At 36.7% G+C, this 12,923-nt stretch overlaps 1 protein-coding gene across 1 annotated transcript; it reads right to left on the bottom strand.

The window, feature by feature from the left end:
* Positions 1-5,105: 5,105 nt before the first annotated feature.
* On the bottom strand, positions 5,106-6,872 carry LOC106619882 (uncharacterized). The gene is made up of 2 exons (XM_014238189.3): positions 6,356-6,872; positions 5,106-6,274 (listed from the first exon to the last, which is right to left on the bottom strand). The coding sequence occupies exons 1-2, from the start codon at positions 6,707-6,709 to the stop codon at positions 5,249-5,251; spliced, it is 1,380 nt and encodes a 459-aa protein (XP_014093664.1). The 5' UTR covers positions 6,710-6,872; the 3' UTR covers positions 5,106-5,248.
* Positions 6,873-12,923: the final 6,051 nt, after the last annotated feature.

Here is a 12,923-nt window from a genome sequence, read left to right as displayed (position 1 = left end):
CTCAATTTTTGAGATATCGATTTTGACATCTTTATCTCACTAAGTAGCTGCTCAGTGGTCGGAAGCACCGGCATCGGATGATCAAAATCAAGTTTTTGTAAGGAAAACTTTTTGATTTGACGAGATATCTTTGCAAAATTTGGCAAGTCCAAGATGATCAAAATTAAGATAAAGATCTTTGTATAGCCTTTGATATCATAAAAAATGCACCTGTGAAGGGTATTATAGCTCCGGTGCAGCCTAAGTTAACCTCTTTTATCAACTTTTTACTCAAGCTCACTCCCAAGATTTCTTCTCTACGTGCGTATCTTTTATAAATTCGGAGTCTTTAACCAGACTTTCTTCTGACAAATGCAATTTTATTTAGAGCGGAGCATTATTTCGTCGTCATAATTAAGTTACAACTAAACACGAAAATAATCTCAACTCATTTGTGCAAATCTCTATGTCAAAGCTGAGCAAAAAAAAATATTGTGGTTTTTCATTTTACTTTAAAATTACGCCTTGCATTACAGCTAATTAAACAACAATTAACAGGTAATCGCGTTTCGTGCTTGCAAAAGCATTAATTGTTAGCGATCTCTTTCAGCTTGAGTCATCCAACACACCAATACACGCGCACGATCGCCCGGTCATGGTTGGTCATTAAGTCAATGCAAATGCTGCAACGTACGCCACGATCAAGCAATTTACGATGCCTGTACTGCGATTACCATGCGCTTGTTAAACCCGCCATTGTTGTCGTTGTTGCTATGGTGGTGTATAGTGTATACATGAATCCTGCAGGCTCGTTCTAGGAATTATGTTGTTCCTTTCGAGTTGAAAAAAATTAGAAAGAATATTGGTATAGATATATGTATATAACCTAAAAACCCCACCACAACAACAATCAAAATAAATAAATAAAAAAATTGTGAAAATTAAAATAAAGAACCAAATTGTGGCGCAACAATCAGCCGCTAACTAACTATCGGACACCATTGGGTCTGGTAATGTTGTAGCGATTTGTGAAATGGCTTTTGTATTGATTAACAATACATGGTACATATTTACATACATGGTGCATATATGCATATATGTGTGTGTGTGTGAAATAGTGCAATGTTAATCGCCGTTTCTCCTTTACCTCGTTATCCTCCCATTGCGCTGCCTCACGGCTCGTTCGAGCCCTCGTCTCCGCGCTTGCTTTATGTTCCCGCTTTTGTGTCGTTTTTGTTGTCCCTGCGAATGGATCAATGATTTCCATATAAATTCAGTGTAATTCACTGTGGATACCGATCGTACCGATCGTTCCTAAAACGGCTTTAATATGTAAATTTCGATTTCGGAAGCCAAAGTAATTAATACTAGAATGAAACATTTATACATGTAACATACATATACAATAAAAAGCGAGAATTATACAAAAGTCACAATAATGTTGGTACAATGCATGCAATGCATGCCACAAAACAAGCGCAACAACAACAACAATAATCTATTAGTTGCATATAAAATTAATTCAATCAAATGCATTCGAGTTCCTTCGGCTTACATTTAAATAAAACAAAAACAACTATATGACTTTTTGTGCTTACATATGTACAGTCCATTTTGGTGTATGCCCTGTAGGTAAATTGCTAGTTACTTGGTTTATTGTTTGGACGAAAATAACTTGGATAATAGGTGAACTTTTGAAACGATTTCACACAAATCTGAAAGAATGTTAAACATATGTTCTAAAAGTTGTGTCGCGTATTTTCTAAAATCGCAGCTTATCTACAATATTATAAGAACAAATAAAGTGTTGAGAACCAAATGGCCGATATAATTCGAACGAATGTGGTTAAGCTTCGATTTTGTCTGTTTTCAAAGTTTTCTTTAAAGACACTGTAATAAAAATATTTTTCAAAATTTCAAAACTTGTATATAAAGCAGAGAGAATAGAGTTTCTGGAAAAAATTCGTAACAGATACAGATTAGTATTTTTTATTATGCCAGCTTTTTCTTACAGGGCTTTTGTTATACCTCTGTTTCGATGTAGTGGCCACATGTATAGTATAATATGTGTATGTTTGTACATTACAGTGGGTTGATTTACAAACAGCCAAAACAACGGAAAAATGGCTTATGCGAGAAATGTTCTACAGATCATTCTGAACACTTTGGCTAAGAGAATATGTGTCTAAAACAGTGAACAACCGAGTTTCTTTTCGGGATTTAAAAAATTGCTTCGCCAGTTTTTGAGATATCCGAATGAAATTTAATAAATAGGTGCATTTTGAGATTCTATTGATCATTTTTCGGAATCGCCCAGATCGGATAACTATAACACATATCTAACATACAACCCATTACACAGTTATTTTACTTTTCGCTTGTCTGCCTTTAATAAAAAAGCTAAGAGTTCTTAATTTTGCAGAATAGTTCTCTAACAACAACTATGTATAAAATATATCTCCAATACAAAAATAGCATAAAACAAGTTTTAAGTGTATTTTCATAAACATTTTTAAAGTTGATCCCGCATTCCAAAAATATTTTTCATTTTATGTATTATAAACTTTAATTAAAAAAAGAGACAAGAAAAAAGTCGTTTGTATGGGATATATATGTTATAGTTATCCGATTTTCTTCAATATTACTGCCATTGTTGAGTATATGTTAGAGAACTATTCTGCAAATTACAAGCTCTTAGCTAGCTAATTGAAGGAAGTATTCCCGAAAAGTTCTCAATAATTGGTTGTATGGGAGATATATAATATATAATAGTTTTTCGATCAGGCCGATTCCGGCAAATAATCAATAACATATAGTCTTCAAATAAACCTATGTATTAAATTTCTTTCGGATAGTTCAAAACTGACGAAGAAATTTTTATAATACCGAAAGAAAAACTTCACTTAAATAATCGCTGGTTCGAAACCGGTTTTAGACCCATATTCTCTTAGGGGAAGATGTTCAAAATGATCTGTAGAACATTTCGAGCATACGCGATTTAAAAAAAAAAGGTCGACCAGCTCTAATGTGCATGGTTGTAAAGGTTATGACACCTCTACAAATAAATGGACTCCGGACAGTAGCTGCGGCAAAAGGTGAGAATGTTTCGACTCGTCGTTGATTGTGTTGAGAATTTATTGTGCTGATATTAATAATTAGTTTGCTTAAGTGTTCATTAATTTAGTGGATTCTCGTTAGTTAAACGTGAAATTTACTTATTTTTTATGTACTACAAATAGTGTTTTTTTAATGAGAAGTTAGCATCCGAAAGTGGTCCACGGGGTGAAAACTTGAATTTTCTACTCCAATGTAAAATTTTCTTCGATAAATGGGTATATTTTTTTCTAAAACCTCAAACATGCAACTATTAAATTTCATCTTTTTAAAAGCTAACAATTAACTACAATTACTATAAGTTTTATTTGTAATGATGGTGGACTATCCAATTAACGCTTTGCTATTTACGAATTCACACACATTCACTCACACAGTCATAGTTGCGAGCTCTGGGGGCATAAATTCATTTATTTAAAACCAATATCACCGTAATTTGCAGATATTTTTAGAACAGCTTTTTCTTGATAAACATAACTATACATTCATGTGGCCATGTACATACCTTGTTGGAAATGCATATTCGTTTTCATTTCAATAGTATTAATATTTATACCGTGAACATGGTATAGTCATATACGATGTTTGAAACAGCCAAAAAGAAACGCTTTAAAGTATATATACTTGTACATAAATGATCAGCCTGACGAACTGACTCGATTTAGCCATGTCCGTCTACCTGTCCGACGTCCGTCTGTATATACGTGAACCAGTCCCTTAGTTTTTCAAATATAGATCTGAAATTTTGCGTCCTTTTCTCACCAAGAAGCTTACCATTAGATTCCGTAGATTGGTCCAGTAAAACCGCCAATCCTAAAGCCTAAAAGAGAAAAAGTCGATTCCTTTTTTCATACCTCCAGAATAAATTCTTAAAACTTAGCTAAAAAATAAGTAACAGTAAAAATAAAGAACTCACTTTGTTTTCGAGGGTGTTGTTGTACTGAAAGTGTAACAGGCGAAAGCCTGAAAAGTTTATTACTGTTATTCAAAATATTTTGCCATGTTTTCCATAAGTTACGTTAATATATTTTTCCTGTATGGTATTTTTCTTAGAAGTTTTAGTGGCTAGTCAAATGTGTGCCCGCTGTGAAATCAGAGCTCATCAGCAGCAATGAACGTCACCTGTAACGACATGCCACCAGATATTACAACATAACATAGATATGAGTATCCGCTCATACTGGCGTACCTACGGATCCAAAAACGGTCAGTTGACACACAAACTCGAGTGATTGGGAATCAAATGAAAAAAATGCACGTAAATTTATCTAGGGATCCCCAGCAATGGTCGCGGCAAAGCGAGATAACGATCGACCATCAACCGCATATCAAATGTTCGAACTCGTTGATGTAGGTAAATTATCGATATGATTATTTTATAGCGGTTGCTGTTGTTGGCATGTTGTTGTATGGCAATTGTGTTTTGTTATTCGTTTTGTAACTTTTTAATGTTTAAATGGGTAGTACTTTTTCACTAATTTGATGTGTTCCTTTTTGTGTCTTGAATCTTATTTTAATTGGAGTTGTAGAATTTTGGAAAAATGCTAATTACCTTGAGATTATTTTTTGTTTTTTAATTTTGGCGTATAAACTTTTTTCCTCATTTCCTCTTTCCTAAGATTTTTTTTTATTCGCTGGAGTGTTATTCAAAGTCGACCACACAATAACCGTACGACAAAGTAACGGTTTATCGATTAAGTTTGAGAAAGTTTAGTATGAACTGAAATGCTGTTGATTTAAAAATTTCGAGGGTGTGGTTACATGGTGCGATGTTGATTTGAAAGTTTTAGGAAAGATATTGTTTTTGAAGTATTTGGTATTCCCATAAGAAAAGCATTAGCCTGTTTAAAAACTATCCTGTTTTCTGCTACATCGTCAGGATTCGCAAATTCTTTGTAAAATCCGTGATTTAACACCGAGCTGACGTCCTTACCTTACCTGATTTTTTAACCAGATCAACTAACTCAACAAAGAGTTTCCTGCAAAGCGAAATTAATAAACAAAAACTATAATGCATTTTAAAACAGTTACTATTTTTAGTATGTTTTTTTTAAGCATTACAATAATTATTACAAATTGTCTCAAAGGGAATATGTTTGTAGAAACGTTAATTTATCAAGTTGTCAACGAAATTAAGTCATAAATACTGCAAAATTTATATCATTGTACCCAAGAGTTTATTGATCTCCACTTCTTCATTCTCCACATGCCCAGCTACTTCAGTGGTGGTGAGACTTCCTTCATTTCTATGCTCCACCACCGTTGCGATAATTGACGGTCGTTCAGCCTCTTCTTCGACCACATGTGCCATGGGTACTCGACAATCATCATACTCTCCAGGTAAACCATGCCCTGATATGTTGCATTGAATTGAGGATGTCGGTTCAATGGACAACTGTTCCTCCTCCTCAGCTTTCTCGTCGACGGTTTCCGGTTCATCGTAATCAGATGATTCCTCTGGTTGACATTCACAGCTCTCACAATCACATTCACATTCCGGATCGCATATTGCACTCTCGCCATCACAGTCGATGGGACATTCATGCTCTTCGGGTAATTCTAAGCACGGCTTCTTCAGTTCTTCATCGTTCTCATCCATGCGTTCCCACTGACATTTGTACGGTCCCTGTCCACATTCGACATTTACAAAACCCGTATTTCGGTCCACGTCACAATCACAAATCAAACGTGGACAATTGCATTTATAGCAACGTGGCAAATTTACAGATGTACTCGATACGGTGCCATCATCGGTTCTGGAGCCTTTAGTTGAGACATACCCCTTCACATCACAAGTCTGATCTAAGTCACTGCCATTTACAACGGGTAAAACTCGTAAATCCGTGGAGTCTTCTTCATTTATGGGACCATGTATGCTGTACATACTTTTCGATGGCTTCGGTAATTCGACTACGGTACGCTGTACACAGCCCGTACACGAACAATCGCTCAATACAAGCGGACTGGTGCGACCTTGCATGCGATCGTAGAGCTTCTTGTATACGCATTTAATTAAAGATTCATAATTCTTTTGTGCTGTAAAGAACATGCCTTCGTAACTGGCAAATATTTGTGCCGTACGCTTGGCCGCGTGCACCCATAGACACTCCTGTGAGTGCACCAATTGAGCATCCAACATCGGATTGCGTATGCCACCCTCACTGGTGCCATGATAGAAAGCCTTTAGAGAGAAATAACAAACAACTTAAAAGTTTGCAAGATTTTTAGGATAACTAATTTGAGCTATTTTAGTTTTTCCTACCTTGAAAGCACGTTTGATGATAGAGTAAGTGAGCTGCGCCTCCATGCGACTCATCAGACACTTGCGTCCGAGATCATGTATGAGATCCTCCTTACAGAGTCGCTTCCGTGGCACTGTATCAATGCGATGTCGTATCTCATCGTAATGTATGAAAGAATAAATGATCACATCAATGGCGGCCTTCGCCTTGGCTTGATGAATGCCACAAATGACCATTATCTGTGCCAACGTCTCGGCGACGTCGTAAACGTTTTCCATGAAAATCGAGCTCTGCAACGTCTTGTCCGGACAATTACAAAATGTATGGCCATAACATTCGCACTTGTAATTTGAGAGAAATCTTTGGGACTTCATATTGTTCGTTATTTTTATTTTACAATAAAATTATGCGATAGACATGCAAGTGAGAGAAAATAATTATATATTTATGATTTTTCCGTTTTGTATTTCGGTTTACTAATAATTTTTTAAATATTTTTAAGTATTTTGAAGTTGAGACTTCGAAGTCAATGAAGGTTTTTTCAAATTTCTCAGGAAATAAATTATGCGTCAACGTTTTCGGGTAGTTGTGGAGAGTTTCTTTTGGAAACTTACAAACCCATTGGAATGAATGAATGCATAATACTCCATTTAGATAGCGGATACATGAAGGGTGGATGTTTCCATAGCTTACATGGAAACAAATTGTCCAATGTCTGTAAGTAATAAGTAGATGATCAACAGAACATGTGAACGGCGTTGACCAAACCCAACTGTTTGTATGCTGATTGTGTAGACATCAGTTTTGGAGATTGAAGGGAGGGATTAAGGTAAGTACCCATAATTATAATCGTTCAGGTTTGAAGTTATATGTTATAACTCTGATTGGTTTGTGAGTTATGGAAAAACTAATTTCATGTTTTTTTTTAAATTATAATAGAAGAAAGAAAAGGGTTGAAGATACCCAAAAATGTTTTGATAAGTTTTATCCGGACTCTGCACAAGGCGACCACCCCATAGCGATTTCTTAAATTTCGTATACATTATTAAAGCACAAAAGACTATGAACACAGGGGAGTTCAGAAAGAAACAAAGCCTCACAAAAAACTCGCAAAATAATTTCGGGTGAATGTGAAATGAATATGATCCGGATGATGATAAAAGCGACGTTTGGCGACTTTTTACTGTTCTCAGACCTTTAGAGATTGCGCACTGGAAAGAAATTTGGCGATTATGAAGCGGTAATCGCCGAGGCGGGAACCTACTTCTATTTTGAAGCAGAAATGTTCTTTACTTCAAAAATCTAACCAAAAGTTGGAAGATCGCTGTAATCGGTGAACACTCTCGATTTTTACTGAGTAATAAAATCGAATTTTGTCAAAAACTTTGGTTTTTCTTCAAAACGATATGACCCATTACTCTGCCTGTTTTATGTAAAATATATCGAATGTAACGATAAATATATATTTTTCGTAAAACATTGACTTCAGCACAGTCACTGTGAAACAGTCTTCGGTCCAGCATAACATTATCTTTTATTTTTCGAAAAATAGGTTTGATGGTTTCGTAGTCTGTAGAAAACATACGTATATGTAAACATATATGTAATATATGTATTGTATATAACTAAATATGTTTCAACTTCTGTTTCAAGCGTGTAGTGTAATCATGTGGATGAGTGGTCGTTTTCCTTAAAATTTAATTGTGTTAAGTAAAGAGTTTCTGCCATTAGATGTTATGACACGAGAATCGGTGCTCATATGCAGGCAATATAATATACACAAAATAAAAGGGAAACAAACTATTCAATGAATATTTAATTTTATTACATTTCATTAATTCTTGTGTAATAAATTCTAGTGGTTCATACCGAAACCGGAAGGAGCAATTATTTCTTGTTTTTGGCTCGAGGTATCATACGATTATAGTTTCGGCATTATCACATGGTACTGTAACTGTTAAATAATCTGGTACTGTAATGCTTTAACTGTGTATACTCATTTCTATTACAATTCTATTTCTATTTTGCATTTGTCCAACCACTTTTCATTATACGAGTATATGGTACACATATATACATACATACATAAGTATGTATATACATATATCAAAATAATATATCTAAATGTAATATTGTGTGATTTTTCGCTTAATTTGCTGACAGCAACATTCCCACAGCGTCAGCAATCGATTCATAAATATTCAATACCTAATTATGTGGCAGCTACAGCGTCATGATATGGCAAATGATGGTGTAACCAGTGAACGTATTGCAAACCAAATATGGTGCATACCACATACCACTTGCGATAGCAAAAATTATCACAAAACGATGGCAATGTCTGGCTGATCGCCGCCCGATTATCAGTAGATCAGGCATTCGGTTGTATTTGTGAAACGAATTGTACTTAAATACATGGCGCTCCAATTTTATATTGTACAATATTTGCAAAGCTTTATTTCATATGTAAGACAACCTAGATCACTTAAGAAGTTTTAACGAGTTCATGATACAAGTAGGCTGTAATTCTAAATATCAGGTCATCAGTATCTTTGTAGCCATCTTCATCATTGTACGTGATTATTTCTTAACATAATTTGGGTGTTGAGTTTAACGGCAATGTCTATTTGCCAACACTAAAGCTTTTACTTAGATAACGCATAGAGCATAGAAATAGACAAGCTTTGCACATGCGCAAAGATGCGTTCGTTGCTATTGTTCGCCTTTTAGTGAAATCACTGGCTATTGTTCGAGCGTCTATATTTACGTTTTCCTACAAAATTCCTCTAGAAGAACTCAACACCGCGCAGAGCCGCACACACACTGCTGACAGCAAGCGACGACCTCTAGTGGGGAAGCCGAATGCTGCTGTGCTCAGCCATGAAGGTGTAAGAAACTGTTGTGTTGTGTCTTTTAGTAAAGCTATATAGTAGTGGTGTTGTTGTAACGCTGCACATGTGTGCATGTGGCATAAGGCTCCGCACCGCCAATGCGGTGAGACAATGAATTTGCTCACATTGACGCTGTTTGCCTTTTTATGGAGTTAATTGGATTGCACTCGCTATTCGCCATTTGTCCGTTCGCTCATTCGACCGTCACCTAAGTACTTACAGTGGCAACAACACAAAAAAGAAAAGAATCAACGCAGCTTTGCTGTTCGTATGTGTGCTTGTGTGTGGGTATAAATACCTCTGTGTGTGTGTTTGTGTGTGCGTATTTCGCGTCTCGTTGATTTCAAAATTATCCACTATTTGATTGAAATAATCGTTAAACAGTTGATAGGCAACCAAGTCCATCGTTTCTGTTTACTCGTAAATGCCATTAAGTACAACAAGAACAACAATAACAAAAAGAATAAGACGCATGAAAAACGCACGAAAATCATTTGACGTGATGGTGTCATGAAAAATTTGTTGTTTGTGTTGTGAAATGTGGATAATGTCTCAATTTGGACTTCCTGCTCTTGTCCATTTGCGGCGTTGTGGCATAATTTGCTTTCATGCTGTTGTTGACAATAAATTGTGCTAATCGTTTCTGATTTTTAATTGTCTCTCAGTTGCGCGGAATTGTGGGAACACAGTGCTTTGAGAGCTTAAGGCTTATGTTAATGCCCATACAGCTTTCTTAACGATTTAAGATATGTATAAGACTTGTTGTTGTTGTTGTCACATGAATATACTTATGTACGTTCCTACTTCTTTCTATCTTTCGAAGTTGTCTCTGAATTGACGATTGATTGATATTTATCAGAAGCTTTCAGGAAGAAGCGCAAGAGAAATATATCGGAGGAACTAAAATTAGGCTACTGTGTTGCGACCATTATTACAAGAAATATATTTTATTAGCATAGGCATTAAAAAACTGTCAATTTTCAGAATTTAATGTACTGTAATAATCCGTAATTCCTTTTGAAAAATTTTAGATTGTCTTGATCCTGTGGCCGATTTCCAGGAGTCCCTCCGAAAAAAGGTGTCTGGGGGTGAGGAAGATATTTCTGCTTAAAATTATCTCAAATTCAAAAACCAAAAAAAAAATGCATTATTAATATAGATGAATACAGGGAATGATCGAAAAACTCGTCCAAATTTCAAATTCAAAGAATATTCTATATGTACATGCAATATATGTATATGCAAAAAAAAAAACTGTATTAAAATGTGGATAACCCCTTAGCTCACAGTAACGGATAAATTTATCTCTATCGACTAAATAAAGCTACATTGGATCTTAACCTGAAATACACTGCATGCTCTACTCTCGTGAGAACTAACACAAACTATTTTGTTTCGTCACCTTTGAAAGGATAAAGCAACGAGACAGTTCCTCCCGGGTCCGGAGTTCATAGGGGGTACGTTGCTCTGCATTTTTTTCCCCAACTATTCACTAAAATGATCCTCGGACCGCCGTTTTCTCTCTACGGCTGTGCTAGTAACCACTCACTTGATGATCCCTGCTTGTTTTCATAGCGTTCACAGCACATGTTTTTGGATTTTGATGAACTTTAATAGAATAAGCCTTCTCCCAATAGGTTGATGTTCTTATGAAAGGTGGTAACTGCTCGTTTGTTGGACCGTATTCTCTTCTAGTGGACGACTAGAGAGGATTTCGAAACCTTCCGGGAACGATGTTGTGACTTCCCGTCAGTGACTATGTCTCCACTGGAATTACAGCAGATTCCAACATTCCTGTTAGTGCTACCATCTTTAAAATTATATTGAAAAACTTTCGCCAAAAAGGAGAAAAAAAAATTCGATAAATCCAAGTCAAAATAATTGTAACTTTCGGTTAGACAGTTGCTCCATCGCACGAAATAACTTCGATTATTTTCCTTATGGTATTGTATTGAAATCGAAATTGATATGCTTTCAATGGTTAATCCAATTATCTGCTGAATACCGCATGCGCCAAAATGCTGGTAAATATAATGTACATACCCAGGTAGACAGCTAAGGATCAGCGTTCTTCACGACAAACGAGCTATAAAAGCAAATAAACAAACGACAACTTGCATACAGTCATACATATAAGGTTGGGGGGGGGGCAGATAGGACCCGCAAGAATAATTAGGCACTTGATTGACATGTGGGATAAGGAGACATACGCTTGGAATGCAGCAGCAAATTATCGAAACGGCTACCGGACGACTTGCTGTCGCTGCTGCGGTTAGCTGTGGCCGCCATTACTGCCATTGTATCAACCTGCTGTTGCGCTATCGTTATGTGCCTTTCGCGCACAATTGTTTTACCGTTGTGTGATGGCAAGTGGAGATATGGCCACATTACCACCGCCAACACAATGACACATACACAGTGGCAGACGAAGTAGTCGCCGCCGCCATCATCATCATCGTCATCATTATACGAGATCGTTACCAACGCCTCCCCTTCCACTGCTTCCTCCACTACATCTTGATCTTCCGGTATGGATTCACTACTGTGCTACTGCAGCATCGCAACATTGCAACATCTTGCGACCTGTGCTATCAACGCTATCGTCATCACACAATTTAGTCAAGCGGCTAATCCAATCTCAATTTAATGCAATGTCACGCCACCTTACAACACTCCCCGTACAACTACTCTTACTGAATTGCTACAATTTCTTATTGGCGTTCTTTAAGCGATAGCGTGCCACAGCTTTCAATCGACAACGCATCAGACTCGCAGCTATGAAGTCAAAGTGGAGCAAGGTTTGCACTCTTGTTGGGGTATTTAGTGGCGGCTGAGGGGTAACAGCGCAGTGCGGCTTGTATGACCGCAATATATTGCAATCCCGATATCTTTTGCAGTTTAACACACGGTGAGATGCACAGATAGCTCGTCGGTGTCGTCGTTGTCGTCCCACTCGTCGGTGTAGTTCGTTTTGAATGCAAAGCAAAGAACAAAATACAAGTATTTGGAAAAAAAAAGATGGGAACAATAGCCAATGAGGCAGTAAACAGTAAATTGGGTTAGCATTTGGTGTGTCATGAATAGAAGGATGTACTGGGATGTTGTACATATTGGCAGGTTTTTTTTACCAACCAACGGATCCCTCTCCAGTTCAATTCAAGTGAAATAATAGTTCTTTCTTTCAGAAGGCAGGTCGTTCGTATGCAGCTTAGATTTGCTAAGCGTATTCTTGAAAGAATTCTCCGAATACAAAACTGCCGTCAAGAAACATTCAAAGTCTTCAATTAGTCAATTCCGTAGCAGTATGTATGATACATAGCTGCTCTTCGTCACCCAAGAAGTTAAATGTGCCATCGAGATGCTCTGAACATTCAGAAACATTATACATAAGAGGGCGGTCCGATAAATATTTGAGTTGAAAGAAATACGAAAATATTGGAAAAATATTTCTCAACACAGCCTCCTTTTAGCTTGATACAGTGACGCAGCGATGCTCTAACTTGATCGATAAACTTCTCATTCAATTCAAATTTCTGCTTAGCTAGTGATATTTGAGTCGACGCGTTGTCATGTTGGATAATCAATGTTTTCTTCGGCGCCAAATTTGTTGCAATTTCGTAGGTTCTTCGGGTGAAGTCCACTGTTTCGACTGTTCCATGGTTTTTGGTGTATGCCAGTGGATCCAACGACGATCACG

The sequence above is a fragment of the Bactrocera oleae genome, chromosome 2 (genome assembly GCF_042242935.1).
Source record: "Bactrocera oleae isolate idBacOlea1 chromosome 2, idBacOlea1, whole genome shotgun sequence".
Taxonomy (NCBI): domain Eukaryota; kingdom Metazoa; phylum Arthropoda; class Insecta; order Diptera; family Tephritidae; genus Bactrocera; species Bactrocera oleae.
This window is presented reverse-complemented; position numbering and strand designations above follow the sequence as displayed.